We start from the raw sequence: 17,346 nt of genomic DNA on the forward strand, positions 1-17,346 counted from the left end.
CCATGCACGGATCACAGAGAGCTTCCTTTCACCGTTGTTAGTCTTACTATGTGGTTATCACGTTATCTATTATTGAATTAGCATATAACATTTTAAGCTAGGTGGCTAATATCGGCTAATTTATGCTCAGTTGTTTGTGCTGTATGAGACATGCTACTTCACAACAGCAGGGGAAGGAGATGCGTGTGTGTGTCTGTCCCACACCGCGACTGTGGGTAATTAGCGTTTTCGTGACAAAGGAAGCGAGAGAACTAGGTCGGGTGCGTGCGCAGGGGACGCATATTTTCTTAAAGATTGTGTCAACATTGACCTGTCCTCAGTAAAGTGTTTAAAAAAAAAAAAAACTTTACAAAGAGCACTTTTTTGGAGAGAGGGCACAGGGGCAAAGGTGTGAACACCACTATGAGTCTACCTGTGCACGCCAGTGGTAGTTGTTGACATTTAACATTTTCAATTTATATTTTTACTGTTTTTGAATTTCTTATAGGTATATAGATGCCATATAACTATGTGTAGTTAAATGAATAACACTGTGATAATGATTTTGTGAAATATATTTGAACCTCTCACTCCCTGCCAGCTCTTGAGATAAGAATGTGTATGTTTTAAAAGTTGTCAAGTTCTCATGTCATTTGGTCATTTGGTCGTAAAAACTGAAGGTCCAAGGTCAAAGCCTGTCTACATCATTTCTCCGAGGCTGGTGGGGAGCTGAGATGATCATATCAGTATCTTGTGCCTGCTTATTAAAAACACTAACTCTTTGTCAAATATAAGAGGCGGAGAGAACCTTTTCTATTAGTATAAAGCGACTGGGTGTTTCCATATTCTACACACTGGGAGCTTAACATCACTTTTCGAATGTAAGCTTTTTTCCTGTGTCTTAAGAGCTCTTAATAAAATCCTTGCAAGGGAAACTTTTTCATGAGATCTCAATTCTCGATTTATTTGAACACGCAAAAGATTACACTTAATAAAGTAATCAAATAATGCCTTCATAGTGCTTAGCACTAGCTAGCAGCTATTTTGACGCAAGCTGCTAGAGTTAAAATTGGTCTAAAAGTATGAGCAATTCAGAAAATGGATGGTTGGAAGAAGACCCGGGGTTCTGCCGATCTACAGTACTGTATATGCCGAGGGATCCTGGAGGCTAAAGTAAGGCTACGTTCACACTGCAGGCAAATGCGACCCAGATCAGATTTTTTGGCCCAAATGCGACCTGTATCTGTCTTTTTTTATGTCAGTTTGAACGTCTCAATTCCGATTTTTTCCTATCTGATCTGTGTCACTTTCATATGTGGTCCTAGATCGGATACATATCCGAATTTTTGCAATGCGACCGCAGTTTGAACGGCCAGGTCGCATATATCCGACCTCAACGTCATCAAAAGTCCAATATGCGCTCTGCGCAGGCCGGGGCATTAAGCTTGATTTATCCTTGACGCATCGGCGAGCTCCGCACGGCTCAGGAGACGCACGTGAATCGGCAAAGTTGTTTTGAGTAACAGTTGTGACTTTGTATTTGACTTTAATTTAATCCTACTTGAAACCTGAAGTATAAAGATGGCATTTGTGGTGGTGGTGGTATTAGTAATTTAGCCATGCAGATGGATCATTTATTACACGCGGCAATGACGTGAAAAAAGGATAAATCTCCGTGAGATGAAGCGTTCGAACAGGCTTGCCTCATTTTCACCAAATACTATTTCTACCTCCTCTGTAGATATGAGATGGTAAAAATATGAGCCCCGACAACGGACTTATAAAAGTCAGTGGCCCTGACATGCGGGACCATACGTATTTACTTCTGCAAAAACAGCGTTGTGAGTGACGTTGTATCTTCTTCTGTGCATGCGGGTCACTTTGGGGACGCATTATGTCCACACAGCAGATAGACTGAGGTTGCAATTAATAGGTAATGTGAATGCTTACTCAAAAAAATTAGATTTCACCAAAAAATCGGAATTGAGCATTAAGAACTGCAGTCTGAACCTAGCCTAAGTTATTTAAAAACAAAAGCTTGATGCTGTGTGACCGTATACTTGCGACGGTATACTTTGCCATGAGGCTTTGTTAATTGCTTTGAAGAACATATGGTCTATATATATATATATATATATATAGCACTACAAAAGTATACTTCATTTACTATTTCAGTTTATGCTCAAACTGGATGTTTCTTTTTTTTAATGGAATATGACTGTTTAGTCAATTAGTAACGCAGTCAAAATGATTTGAGTGGTTAAACGATAAACGGAGCGCTATCAAGGATTTGGGCAACGAGTCTGGGCTATATATGTCAGGGCCTCTGCCTCTTCCTGCCCTTTTTTCTCTGTGAGTGCATCTGTGCGTGCCTTCATGCAGGATGGAGGAGACACCAGCTGGAGCAGGAATCATGTGCAAGCAATCACAATCACCTGCCTACAAAAGCCGGTGTCTCGCCAAAACAGCATAACCGTCTGAGTAGCATACCTTACGCTTTTGTGCATGCGCTGTACGGAACAGGTTATGCACAGTAAGAACGGGTTGGGTGTTAGGTTGAGTTTAGGGTCAGGCTACAGATAAGAGTTTACTATATGGGAATGCTGATCTGACGAGGTATGCTGATCTGACAGAACACCAGTCCTAAACTGCACCTCGGCATCAGATGGACTTACACTGTCACTGTTCGTTGCATCCAGCTCAGGTATTTGCCTATTGCCTATCTAACCATTCTATTTCATGTTTATGCTTCCTGTCTAGATTTGTAACATATGTGCCTGCCTTAAATGTTTTTGGCTTTGGTTTTCATCTGTGAAAATTGCATTTGCAGTTAAACAAACATGAAGACCAGAGCGCTGTCTATGGTAGAGCAAACTAGGGATATCCCAATCACGTGATCAGAAATCGGTTCAGATCGCGTCATTGTCAGCTGATCGGAATCGGGGAAAAGATCGGAATTATTCATTTAAAAATTGTATTTATGTATTTACTCTTAAGTTCTACAAAGCAACAGAACAATCCAGAGGTATACAGATATTACCAAAAAAAAAGTAAAAAAGGATTTACACTAGAGAGGCTCTGATTCACTTTTTTCATTACAGCTTCAATACCGATACCCTTGGTTCAGTATCTGTCGATACCGATCCGACTAGTCCCCCCCTCAATAATATTCAATATATAAAATAAAATAAACTCAAATACTTTTAGATGTTCTTTTATGTCTTGGAAATATTTTTTGAACATTTATTGGAGTATGATTTCTATTCAATATTTTCAATACATGTATTGAATGTACAGTATATTGAATGAATGTAATCATTACTTAAGTACCAGTACACTTTTATTTTGTTACATCCGAGCAGTGTTAATTTTTCAACTGTGCATAATGTGGTCAAGGCTAGCCTGATTCCAAGTGCTTCTGTTTACAAAATGAGTTAGATGTGGCCAAGGCTCTCCTGCGCCACTTGCTACGGTGTACTCGCTGTCTTTCATGTCTGCACGTAAAGAAATATTGATAGGCTAAGGCTACATATGTTTTTTTCGCTCTTCCATTAAATAAAATAAATAATCACCAAATGCCAACTTTGTGTACAAAATGTCATTACAACAGGCATAATTAATTACATTATTCTTTTTCTCGCCCGCTTCGACAAACTATGTTGCCGCTTCCCACACGGCCGTCGTTCCACGGAGCCTGTCGGCTTACGGAAGCTGCTCGGCAGTGAGGCAGGCCCCGGGTCGGGCAGCGGTGGACCTTCGCGAGAGAATGAACGGAGGTCCTCGCTTGGCCAGCGGTAAGACCAACCAGTCCCCGCTCTCTCTCGCGAAGGTCCCCGCTTGGCCGGCGGTGAGACCAACCAGTCCCCGCTCTCTCTCACAAAGGTCCCCCGATGGCGGTGAACCAGCGAGCCGGTGGCACGGAGGCGGCTTCCGCGAGCTGGAGACGGGGGGCCCGCCTCGCTGCCAAACGGCTTCCGTGAGCTGGTGACACAGGACCTGCCTTCCTGCCAAATGGCTTCCGATGTTCCCCCAGTGCAATTTTGACAGACAAATTGACTGCGCCAACGTAGCAAAGGGGAAATATTTACCTCACCATTCCCCATTTCACCCTGTCATTGGAGACGTGAACGTGTGCGCGCCTAGAGATAAGCTTCTGTGGATAGGGATGATTTTGACAGATACCAGGTCCATTTTTTTTCCCAATAGCGGGGTCGATACCCGATCCACCTATCGAATCGGAGCATCCCTGATTTACACTACACAATTCACAACACAGCTGGAAACAGCGGAGGTAAACACAGCCAGTAGGGTATGAATGGAATGACCTTCCGTTAAATGTTAAGCAAGCCCCCTCTATCCACTTTTAAAACTTGTATAAAAACACGTCTATACTTTATTCTATGGCTTTTGACTTTCATAGTGTCCGCTGTATTCTGTGTTATTAATTTATTGATATGTACTTTATTTACTATTTATGACGTGATGAGCTTGTGTTTCGTTTTGGCACTTAGAAAATATTCTCACGATATGGTTGTGTTTTTTTTTATGGCTAAGGATTGTCAATTACGCATATGCGCCTCATGGTTTATGGATGCAAATATGCAGTTACGTATATGTGCATTTGGTTTATGGGTAAAAATATGCAGTTATGTGTGTGTGCATTTTATCGACAGGCACATGCCTCATGTTACGGATAATGTGTCACTTTTGCACCTAATTTACCTCCATAGATTAGAATGCTGAACGTATTTGCGTAACTGAACACCTTAAAGCTTGCAAGCATTGTTTAAACGACTTTCAGCCTTAAGTGACAAAACGACAGGTGCACTCTGTGCCATTCTTAACTGTCCTAATAAAGATTTTAGGCAAAAAAAAACACATCACCACCAAGACGTAAGTGTACGCTTGTTACCTTCCGTTCATTCTTTCCAATTTCCAAACAGAAAAGAACGATCCAAACCGACGTAAAAGAGATTTCTTGAATACATTGATTTTGTCAATATCCTGAGACGGAGTGAACAGGCTGAAGCATCACGAAGCTTGCTAGCGGACATAGCTAAGTGTAGCGAAACTAAAAGAGTAAAGAGTGACGGAACAAAAGTTCAACTTGACAGAAATCGTTTTCCAGTCACTGTTACTTTTTAAATAGAGAAACGTTTCCATGTTGTGTTGGCTTTATATACTGTATTATTGCGGCATGTCACATTGGCAATTGATTCGCTTAGTGTTATGTGGCCAGAACAACACTATTTGTGTTTTGTTGGCAGTGTTTGGACTACGCATTACAAAACTAGCGATTTACAGGAACATTACATTTCTTAGCAGTGCAGCATGTTACATACTACGGTTCACTTAAAGACATGTTAATACGTTATGTGCTGTTAACAATATCCCCAATGCTGCCAGCTGCAGCAAGCCGCCACGCTAGCTCGAGTCCTCGGGACACACCGCAGCTGGTCATTAGAACCTACTTCCTGCCCCAATTGACACCCTCAGTGAAGAAAGATCCTACCCGTCTCTTATTTGCGTCCCAGTGTCTCTCCTTGGTCCAACTCCCGGTAAAGTGCACACATTAACCAAATATTAAGTGCTTAAATAAGCTTAACTGTAGTGTCCCGGCAGAGGGCAGTCAGTAACGACACACTATGCGTGTTTAAAATAGATTAAGTAAAAAACATCAACTTTCCAAAGGTTGAAATCGTCCAAATCAGAGCTTCCCCGTCTGCTACCATTTGTTTTCAATGACAAGTTGGTAGCAGGCTACTAGGCGGCCTACCCATAATGCACCGCGCTACAAAGTACCATAGGTCCACAATATCAAAAACAAAATAAAGAAAAGCAAGCAAGCCAAGCAACTGCTGCCAGCCAGGCACCCGATGCTAAGGCTAACAGGTAGCTGCTAGCCACAAACGTTGGTGGGGTGAACAGATTGCGGTCATCAAAAAAGAGGACCCCCAAGACGGAGTGCCGTAACACATTTTAAATGCGGCTCAAAAATGGAAACATGTAAAATCAGATCACAGTAACAGCCACCAACAGTTTAACTACTATTATTGCCAAAGTCATAAACAACAAATTAAGCTATAAAGTGCTTAAAGTCAAAACAAAACTGTACTGTATACATATCAACTATGTCTTTTCCCAATACATTTTTATTAATGGTCTGCCACTGCATACTTTTCAGATGATCTAATCTGTTGTAGCAGTCTTTTATTTCCTGTCAAGTGTAAATGAAACTCTTTGCATGACGTGCTTGAAATTGTACTAAGTAAACAGAAGTCCCTTCAGTTAGTCCACAGACAACATTGGCTACGGTCACACTGCAGGGCATGATGCCCAATTCTGATTTTTTGTTAAATCCAATCTCTTTATGTACTCCTTCACATTACAAAAACAAATGTGACTTCTATGTGAACGTAACGCGCCCGTGATGCGACTCGCATGCGCAAAGAGCACGCGTCGAGTGTTGTACAGCCAAAACAATGGCGTCACATTGCAGTGTTCACGGAAGTAAATGTGGTCCCAACGCTTGGCCGGCGGTGAGACCAACCAGTCCCCGCTCTCTCTCACAAAGGTCCCCCGATGGCGGTGAACCAGCGAGCCGGTGGCACGGAGGCGGCTTCCGCGAGCTGGAGACGGGGGGCCCGCCTCGCTGCCAAACGGCTTCCGTGAGCTGGTGACACAGGACCTGCCTTCCTGCCAAATGGCTTCCGATGTTCCCCCAGTGCAATTTTGACAGACAAATTGACTGCGCCAACGTAGCAAAGGGGAAATATTTACCTCACCATTCCCCATTTCACCCTGTCATTGGAGACGTGAACGTGTGCGCGCCTAGAGATAAGCTTCTGTGGATAGGGATGATTTTGACAGATACCAGGTCCATTTTTTTTCCCAATAGCGGGGTCGATACCCGATCCACCTATCGAATCGGAGCATCCCTGATTTACACTACACAATTCACAACACAGCTGGAAACAGCGGAGGTAAACACAGCCAGTAGGGTATGAATGGAATGACCTTCCGTTAAATGTTAAGCAAGCCCCCTCTATCCACTTTTAAAACTTGTATAAAAACACGTCTATACTTTATTCTATGGCTTTTGACTTTCATAGTGTCCGCTGTATTCTGTGTTATTAATTTATTGATATGTACTTTATTTACTATTTATGACGTGATGAGCTTGTGTTTCGTTTTGGCACTTAGAAAATATTCTCACGATATGGTTGTGTTTTTTTTTATGGCTAAGGATTGTCAATTACGCATATGCGCCTCATGGTTTATGGATGCAAATATGCAGTTACGTATATGTGCATTTGGTTTATGGGTAAAAATATGCAGTTATGTGTGTGTGCATTTTATCGACAGGCACATGCCTCATGTTACGGATAATGTGTCACTTTTGCACCTAATTTACCTCCATAGATTAGAATGCTGAACGTATTTGCGTAACTGAACACCTTAAAGCTTGCAAGCATTGTTTAAACGACTTTCAGCCTTAAGTGACAAAACGACAGGTGCACTCTGTGCCATTCTTAACTGTCCTAATAAAGATTTTAGGCAAAAAAAAACACATCACCACCAAGACGTAAGTGTACGCTTGTTACCTTCCGTTCATTCTTTCCAATTTCCAAACAGAAAAGAACGATCCAAACCGACGTAAAAGAGATTTCTTGAATACATTGATTTTGTCAATATCCTGAGACGGAGTGAACAGGCTGAAGCATCACGAAGCTTGCTAGCGGACATAGCTAAGTGTAGCGAAACTAAAAGAGTAAAGAGTGACGGAACAAAAGTTCAACTTGACAGAAATCGTTTTCCAGTCACTGTTACTTTTTAAATAGAGAAACGTTTCCATGTTGTGTTGGCTTTATATACTGTATTATTGCGGCATGTCACATTGGCAATTGATTCGCTTAGTGTTATGTGGCCAGAACAACACTATTTGTGTTTTGTTGGCAGTGTTTGGACTACGCATTACAAAACTAGCGATTTACAGGAACATTACATTTCTTAGCAGTGCAGCATGTTACATACTACGGTTCACTTAAAGACATGTTAATACGTTATGTGCTGTTAACAATATCCCCAATGCTGCCAGCTGCAGCAAGCCGCCACGCTAGCTCGAGTCCTCGGGACACACCGCAGCTGGTCATTAGAACCTACTTCCTGCCCCAATTGACACCCTCAGTGAAGAAAGATCCTACCCGTCTCTTATTTGCGTCCCAGTGTCTCTCCTTGGTCCAACTCCCGGTAAAGTGCACACATTAACCAAATATTAAGTGCTTAAATAAGCTTAACTGTAGTGTCCCGGCAGAGGGCAGTCAGTAACGACACACTATGCGTGTTTAAAATAGATTAAGTAAAAAACATCAACTTTCCAAAGGTTGAAATCGTCCAAATCAGAGCTTCCCCGTCTGCTACCATTTGTTTTCAATGACAAGTTGGTAGCAGGCTACTAGGCGGCCTACCCATAATGCACCGCGCTACAAAGTACCATAGGTCCACAATATCAAAAACAAAATAAAGAAAAGCAAGCAAGCCAAGCAACTGCTGCCAGCCAGGCACCCGATGCTAAGGCTAACAGGTAGCTGCTAGCCACAAACGTTGGTGGGGTGAACAGATTGCGGTCATCAAAAAAGAGGACCCCCAAGACGGAGTGCCGTAACACATTTTAAATGCGGCTCAAAAATGGAAACATGTAAAATCAGATCACAGTAACAGCCACCAACAGTTTAACTACTATTATTGCCAAAGTCATAAACAACAAATTAAGCTATAAAGTGCTTAAAGTCAAAACAAAACTGTACTGTATACATATCAACTATGTCTTTTCCCAATACATTTTTATTAATGGTCTGCCACTGCATACTTTTCAGATGATCTAATCTGTTGTAGCAGTCTTTTATTTCCTGTCAAGTGTAAATGAAACTCTTTGCATGACGTGCTTGAAATTGTACTAAGTAAACAGAAGTCCCTTCAGTTAGTCCACAGACAACATTGGCTACGGTCACACTGCAGGGCATGATGCCCAATTCTGATTTTTTGTTAAATCCAATCTCTTTATGTACTCCTTCACATTACAAAAACAAATGTGACTTCTATGTGAACGTAACGCGCCCGTGATGCGACTCGCATGCGCAAAGAGCACGCGTCGAGTGTTGTACAGCCAAAACAATGGCGTCACATTGCAGTGTTCACGGAAGTAAATGTGGTCCCAACTCTCGGCAAGCAACTTTTATCAGTGCCATATGCAAATTTAGTTGTGTCAATGCGCGCTACTGATTGGTGGGCTGGTGGACTTGTTTCGTGGACGTTAGAGTTCGATTCATGTGTATTGTGTGCATACATTATGCTAATTCAGTTGTGCGAATGCCCACGCTCCTAGTTGATGGAGTGTTTTCATGCTCGTTCCTGGTTTGCTGCTGTCCTCGGTCGGCTTCCCCGTGCGTCAGTTTTAAATGTGGTGTTTACAAACAGCAACAGATTGTTTTTTTCCATCTCATATCGCCAGAGTAGCAAGTTTAGAAGAGGAATAAATATTTTTTATATTTTCAAATGAGGGGACACTCCTCGACCTCCTCATTTCATTGAGACGACTACGGAAGATGACGTTGCATCATCACAGTTCATGGTGAACCGTCTGCAGGGCTGAATTTCTAATATCACCACAAATGTCAACTTTATGCTTCATGTTTCAGGTGTGATTAAATTAAAGATTAATAAAAAGTGAACACTGTTACTCAAAACAGCTTTTTATATTTACAGATGTGTCAATAGTTCCCTTCAAAGCACTCTATCCCGCCCGTGCCGAGAGCATATCAGGCTTTTGATGATGTGTGCGGATGAGCGTTCACAGTGCAGACGTATCATACATATCTGATTTATATACACATACGAAAGAGGCCCAGGTCGGGTCTGGATTAAAAATCGGAATTGATCTGCAGTGTGAACGTAGCCTTATTCCTATCCTTTGTCTGTCCACTGGCTTTGCATCAGTGAAAATATTCTCTCTACATTAGCATTATGTAGAGAAATAGCAAAAAATAACTGCAATCTTAAGTAGTTCAGAATGACAGTCAGTGCCTTGTTTAACAATGTGAAACGCAAAGTCTCTCCCTGAAGCAGTAACTATAACATTAATTTTTGCATTGACGAAAGTCCACTATTTTCCCTGAAGAGCTTTCCGGTGTAGCGGCTTTTTTTTTTTTTTTGCTTAGCTGAATTTATATTGTGGTCCAAATCGCCGCTGGTGGCGACGGAGACACATGTGCCAGCTTTGCACACCAAACATTCTGCCTCGAATGAATCCCGACCAGCACGGAAAAATGTATATTTCTTCTTGAGGTTGTCTGTAAACATACATTTTCATTTCAGCATTTTGTAGGTCTGTCCACAGCGTGATTCCTGCTTGACTCTCTTCAGCTGCTTTTTGGAGTGGCACTTACTACGCGGCGCGCACACGTGTAGTTAATTCTTTTTATGCAGTGATTTTAAACATAACATGGGATTTGATTGGTAGATAATCTGACAAATGACAGTGGTTATAGAGACGCTGTTGCTAATGCTGGGTTAAATGCAGGTCACACATGCACTAAATCTGCTGCTGATGAGTTAAAGAGTACTCTTGGAGTGAAACGGACAGCGTCGACACAAAATCCGGACATTTCAAAGGGAATTTGGAAATCTGCCAAAAACGGACATTTAGTCACCCTAAACGCCGGAGACTTGTACCATATCATACAATGACGGCGTATTAGATATACTTTTGGGGTGGCATTATGTTAATGGTGGTAGAAAATATGTAATTTCAATAAAAACGTTAATAATGCAAGCCGAAACGTCAAAGGGAAGAAGTCAAGCTGGCGTTCACGCCTCCATGCAAGTCAACTTCAAAGTAAAATCCCACCAAGGCTGTTGCATTGGTTTCAATGTATTATTTGGTGAGCTTTATTTTGAAGTTTGCCTTAGCGTAGGCGGTGTGAGTTTGCGCCTTTTGCAGCTTCTCTGACATGAATGACGGCGCTGTGCCAGCCCAGCTCACACAAGTACACCCGTACGCACTCGCACACACCGAGACGGAATGTAATCGTTAACATAATTTATTTTCCGCGCTATAAGGCGCACCTAAAAGCCTTTAATTTCCTCAAAAATTGACAGTGCGCCTTATAATCCGATGCGCCTTATATGTGGATCAATATTGGTTAAGTGAACTCCATCTAGTGGATGCTTAACGCAACCCCAGCCACTACAGTACCTTCTATTCTATGCCCCTTATAATGAGGTGTGCCTTATAAATGGAAAATTTTTTTTAAATAGGCCATTCATTGAAGGTGCGCCTTATAATTCGATGCACCTTTTAGTGCGAAAAATATGGTACAATTCAATATTTTTGTTTTGGTGAAAGAAGCAAGTCTTTTCAAGTCAAAGGGCTCAACTCCAAGTGAAGAAACAAGTAATCGTTGTTAAAGTCCATGTCGAGTTGCAAGTCTTTTAACATTTTGTCAAGTTGAGTCTTAAGTCGGCAAATTCATGACTCGAGTCTGACTCGAGTCCAAGTCACATGACTCGAGTCCACACCAAGAGGGACGATTGAGTGCATCCTATGCAGCAGCATCGCTGTATGGTACAGTACCTGCATCACCACCTGCCGCAAGACCCTAAAGCGCACATTCTTTGAATTTTTGTTTTATTTTAACAATGAATAACTGAAAATAAATTACAAAGTTCCTGCCTTTTAAAACAAATAAAACACACAAATAAGTTAAAAAAATGAAATATAGTCTCATAACTTGAAAAGCTCATCTCTAACTTTAGGTTTATTTTAACAAAGTGAAAATATATAAGTGAATAATAAAATCTAAAGTATGGGCCTGGGCACTATTTATTCTTTAAAATTATTTTTTTTTTTTTTCATCTTTCAATTTCTTCCATTGCAATCTTACTTACAGGTGAAATGTTCGTCCATAGCCTTTTAACTACTTATTTGTGCAGTTTACCGCTACACATATAGGTATTTTTCAGCCAAATGTGTATGCCGAGATACGTTTCTTGGGAGTCCCACGATGCTTTAAAAGTCTTGGGCCGAATTTGTTGGCTGCATGACGTCACTCTTGGCGCGACTCGACAGCACACACAGACTTACATACAAATGGATTGTCAACGCTGCTTGTCGGTAGTGCATTGACCGACAGTCCATTCATGTGTAAATACGTGCGTGCTGTCGAGTCCCGCCGGGAGTGTCGTCATGCAGCCGACAATTTCGGCCTTCCGAGGACCCAACCCTGTGAATTTGGACACAGGCTCGGCCAGTCGGCCTATGGCTGAGCCCTGTATTGTTGTGTGCCCGCTAAATGGGCCGTGTGGAAACAGAAGAGCTATGAACTATGCCGCATGCCGCATGGAACATTTTGCGCCGCTTGTGAGTTTAAACTGACGGACTGTTGTGAGCGGAAACAACCGGTGATGTTGAACGGCTGCGGTTTTATATTCATTACGTTTAAAAACCACGGTTAATAGTAAAACCAGTTAATAGCTGCACCTCTAGTCATGAGAACAATTTTTTTTTTTGTAAATTGTTGAAAGTTTTTTTGTCACTTCAGAATACAGTAATGACAACGCCCACCTTTCAGCACAATGAGAATCATCGTAAAAATACACCAGCTGAGCACCGACAGTCGGTCTCTTTCATTCTGTGTATTTTTGCGAGGCTTTGCATCATAAAGTATTTGCCGAAAAAATGCGTCCAAAACTCGACAAAAGGTGGGCATCATCATCAACGGGAATAGACGATTAACAGAAGTCATCAGGTTGTACCAAGTTATGGGAAAAAAATTAGTTACCAGAACATTTGGACATTAACTCATTCAATCCCAGCTATTTTCACTGAAGCAATCCCTTTCACTCCTGGCTGTTTCACTGAATTTTGACAGATTTTGCAAGGCTCCCAGAATTTTGTGTTCTATTGCTATAAAAACACATAACCTACCAAAAGAAAGATTAGAGTCTCTTCTTTCATCAGGAAAAAAGTATATTCCCATCTGTTTCCGGTATGCAGCAATTAGCATTAGAATATAGCTAAGTTTCATCATTATTCACAAATCTATTTAGAACTGTGAGTAAATGAGCTTTTTTTTTTCAACATAGCCCTGGTTGATCTATTTTTCTCTGCTGCCACCTGCTGGCCATTTGTGTAATGACTACCTTTTTTTTTCAACCGTTCTTTGCAGTTGAGAGGCTGCATATGGAGGTAAATATGGTGCAAAACTAACTTGTAAAAAAAAATTGTACCTGTAGAAAAAAGTTGTGATTTATATCTGTAAAAGTCGATTTGTACTTGTAGAGCGCCGTGATTTGTACTCGTAGAAGAAGAGGGCGGGCTCTGGAGGATTTGGGCGGGCTAAAGCTCAACCTCATTGGTTGAGCGAACGACAGTGGGTTGAACTCAAATGACGCCCATGGACAAGTCCGCAATTCCAAACAAACACAGTGGCCACCGGCCCACACCAGTTTACGCGTCATTTTGGAAGAAGAGGACGTCCCAGGTGCGAAAATTTCAACATGGTTCAATATACAAACACCGTGTGGAACAGCTTAAACATTGGTTGACATGCAGAGCACTCCAAGTGGGCAGAAAGAAAGAAGTTTTAGTATGAAGGTAAGATTTATTGTACGAACATAGCTCGTAATCCGTTGCTGAGCTAGCTCATCTCATGTTGTTGTCATGAAAACTGAACACATTGAAGTCACTGTTTTTATTTCAAGATTTGAAGCCTACCAGTGTAAAGATATGATCAATAGCTTGTACCTGTAAAAAATAAAAAATAAAAATAAAAATACCTCATAAATTGCTGCTTAGTGCTTAGATGGGAAAATTACTATAGAGCTACAGAACCCTATTGAATGTTTTACAAGATAACCTATAACCAAAAGTGGAAAGTACTCAGCTACTTGTATTTGACTAACATTATATTCAAGCATCCGTACTCTTACTGTCATAATAAAATGAAAACAAAAAGTTTTTAGAGTGGATCTTTAAGCCGCTACAGGTATTTTAACCTCAAACCTTTATCTTCTGTATTTAATCATTTTATTTTAAACATTACAATTTCTTGATAAATGTCAGTATTTTTGCAATGTATGCTTTGCAAACAGTTAAAAAAAAGGCTCTTACACTCTTAGTTTACTCATCACTCACAGTACTCAAATATTTGTGCAAATATTTTTTCTGCACTTTTAATTTCTACTTGAGTTAAATTTTCCAATGTAACATTACTCTTATTTAAATATTGGCTATTCTGCTTTTGAAATGCTAGTCTATCTGTATCACTAAGATGTGAGCAGTGTCACTGTCACCTAGCTACTTTAACAAAAGTAACTAGGTCAAATGTTAGTTTATTTATTTTTAATTAAATGAGAATCTCATAAGTTTCAAAATCTTGTTCAAAAGGTAAAGACAACTGGTGGAGACACTGCTGAAGCATCAGTGAAAAGGATGACCCAGTCCATCAGCAAGCAGCCAAGAGACAGGAGATGACACCTGGGGGGTATTCCATCAAGCCGGATTATGGAAAATTATTTTGCAGATCTTCTGCTGATGTGAATGTAGCAGGAGGTGGTCCCCTCCCCCGCCTGTGGCAGTGGTCTTAGTCTTTTTTTCTGCCGGCTACAATAATGGGCAACATATATTTACAGCTCAACACCTATACAGTCTTATTTTTTTATATATATTGTTGTAGGCTACTTGCCGACTTGTTGCCATGATCGCTTTTGTCTACTGTTGAGATGTAACAGTGAAGAATGAATATGTAGGTCAATTTGAAGTGCTTTATATTAAATCAATAATTAATAACACGATTAATGTGAAATACACATCTAACATGAAACAATTATAACTTACATATTTAGTCTGTCGGCTTTTTTTTTTTTTGCCAATGATATTTCCCTCGTCTTATTGATAGCAGCAGTATTGCCTTTTTTTGGTGAGTCTTGAATTCCTCATACTGCTCCATCAATAACTTTTGTTCTGTTTGTGAGAATAATACTGTTCTCGTCTTGACTGCAGAAACGGCTCTTCTGGACATCAAATAAAACATTTCAAATGATGCACAATCTTGTTTATTGAATGATACATGTTGTTATTTGATCTGACTATTTCAAATAACTCTCAATATGGATTAAACTGTACTCTTTTAACATTTCAAACTCAAAATTGGAAGACATTTAGAAAGCATAATTTCTTGACTTTCCCAAAGGTGATTGCAGTGAAATTCTCTCAGAACAGTAACCAGTGTATCAAGGATTCTCATTTGCTGGACTTCACAGCCACTTTTAAGCAGGTTTGATGTCACACCATGTGCCACCGTCTAGAGATGGATCAAGAAGTAGCTTTGATTGACTGCATGCTGGCATCTGTGCAAACAGAATGGTTGGGTCAGCATATTCATACAATAAAAAATAATTATAGCTTCCTAGCTGGGTCATTATCAAAACACAGCCACTGACATACGTAATCAGTTCAACGTTTAGCTTTATCTTGTTAGCCAGAAAAAAAACGAAGATTTTGTCACATCTTAATCAGAAATAGTGGTAATACTGATAGACACAGACATTGTTCATAAACATTCCCATTTGCATTATTTTTATTTGGCTTCAGTGTTGAAAGCAAATGTGTACGTTTAAAAGTGTAAGAGCCTTTTTTTTTTAAACTGTTTGCAAAGTATACATTGCAAAAATACTGACATTCATCAAGAAATTGTAATATTTAAAATAAAATAATTAAATACAGAGGATAAAGGTTTGAGGTTAAAATACCTGTAGCGGCTTAAAGATCCACTCTAAGAACGTTTTGTTTTCATTTTATTATGATAGTAAGAGTACAGATGCTTGAATATAATGTTAGTCGAATACAAGTAGCTGAGTACTGTCCACTTTTGGTTATAGGTTTAGATTATCTTGTAAAACATTCAATAGGGTTCTGTAGCTCTATAGTAATATTCACATCTGAGCACTAAGCAGCAGTTTATGAGGTATTTTTTTTAGTTTTTTTTTTTACAGGTACAAGCTATTGATCGTATGTTTACACTGGTAGGCTTCAAATCTTGAAATAAAAATCGTGACTTCAATGTGTTCAGTTTTCGTGACAACAACATGAGATGAGCTAGCTAGCTAGCACCGGATTACGAGCTATGTTCGTACAATAAATCTTACCTTCATACTAAAACTTCTCTTTCTGCCCACTTGGAGTGCTCTGCATGTCAACCAACATTTAAGCTGTTCCACACGGTGTTTGTATATTGAACCATGTTGAAATTTTCGCGCCTGGGACGTCCTCTTCTTCCAAAATGACGCGTAAACTGGTGTGGGCCGGTGGCTACTGTGTTTGTTTGGAATTGCGGACTTGTGCATGTGCGTCATTTGAATTCACTCACCACTGTCGTTCGCTCAACCAATGAGGTTGAGCTTTAGCCCGCCCAAATCCTCCAGAGCCCGCCCTCTTCTTCTACGAGTACAAATCACGGCGCTCTACAAGTACAAATCAGTTTTGCTCCATTTGTAGCAAGATAAATGGTGCAAAACTCACGTCACTGGACAGCAGCAGAAAAAACACTTGTGACTCCTAGTGGCGACTTCTTTGACTACAAGTTGTCATTTCTACAGATACAAATCACAACTTTTACAGATACAAATTTACACTTTTTGTACAGGTACAAATCATGACTTTTACAGGTACAAATTTGTTTTTACAGATAAATTATTTTTTTACACATACACATTTTTTTTTACAGGTACACATTTTTTTACAGGTACAAATCACGACTTTTACAGATACAAATTTAAACTTTTTTCTACAGGTACAAATTTAAACTTTTTTCTACAGGTACAAATTTTTTTTACAAGTTAGTTTCGCACCATATTTACCTCCATAGCTGCATCAAAGCCTTCTGTATCCTCTAGCATTAAAAAAAAAAAAAACATAAAAAAACTTTGGAACACTTAAAACATTTAAAATAGAATGTATTTATACGTTTTGGGGAGCAAATGAGTTAACCAGTGACAAAAAAACGTATACTGTATAAAATATAAATATGCTGTATATTGACTTTTGTATCAGTGAGAAGAATTAAAGTATTCTACTCTCGCACCTCGTCTATGATTATATTATTCTCGTCACAATAAGCCACATTCAACAATCAATACCAGTCATCACTTACCCATCACAAAGCCGAATTGAATCGCCTTCTCTTTGACATGGGCATGAGAATCTGCAATGTAGGAGCAGCGGCGGCTAAAAGAGTTGGCCAGCACTGAGGCGACTTTCACCCCATGGTCCATTAAAGCCTGGACGCAGTGGTGTAGAAGGTGCCTGGG

At 40.2% G+C, this 17,346-nt stretch overlaps 1 protein-coding gene across 2 annotated transcripts in view; it reads right to left on the minus strand.

Annotated features, from left to right (window-relative positions):
• appbp2 (amyloid beta precursor protein (cytoplasmic tail) binding protein 2) overlaps nucleotides 1-17,346 on the minus strand; it is a 92,029-nt gene that overhangs the window by 49,123 nt on the left and 25,560 nt on the right. For both annotated transcript variants that reach the window (XM_077566486.1, XM_077566487.1), the window contains one exon: nucleotides 17,190-17,341. In XM_077566486.1, the coding sequence (XP_077422612.1) occupies nucleotides 17,190-17,341 (152 nt within the window). The remainder of the gene's footprint in view (nucleotides 1-17,189; nucleotides 17,342-17,346) is intronic.

The sequence above is a fragment of the Vanacampus margaritifer genome, chromosome 5 (genome assembly GCF_051991255.1).
Source record: "Vanacampus margaritifer isolate UIUO_Vmar chromosome 5, RoL_Vmar_1.0, whole genome shotgun sequence".
NCBI classification, from domain to species: Eukaryota; Metazoa; Chordata; class Actinopteri; order Syngnathiformes; family Syngnathidae; genus Vanacampus; species Vanacampus margaritifer.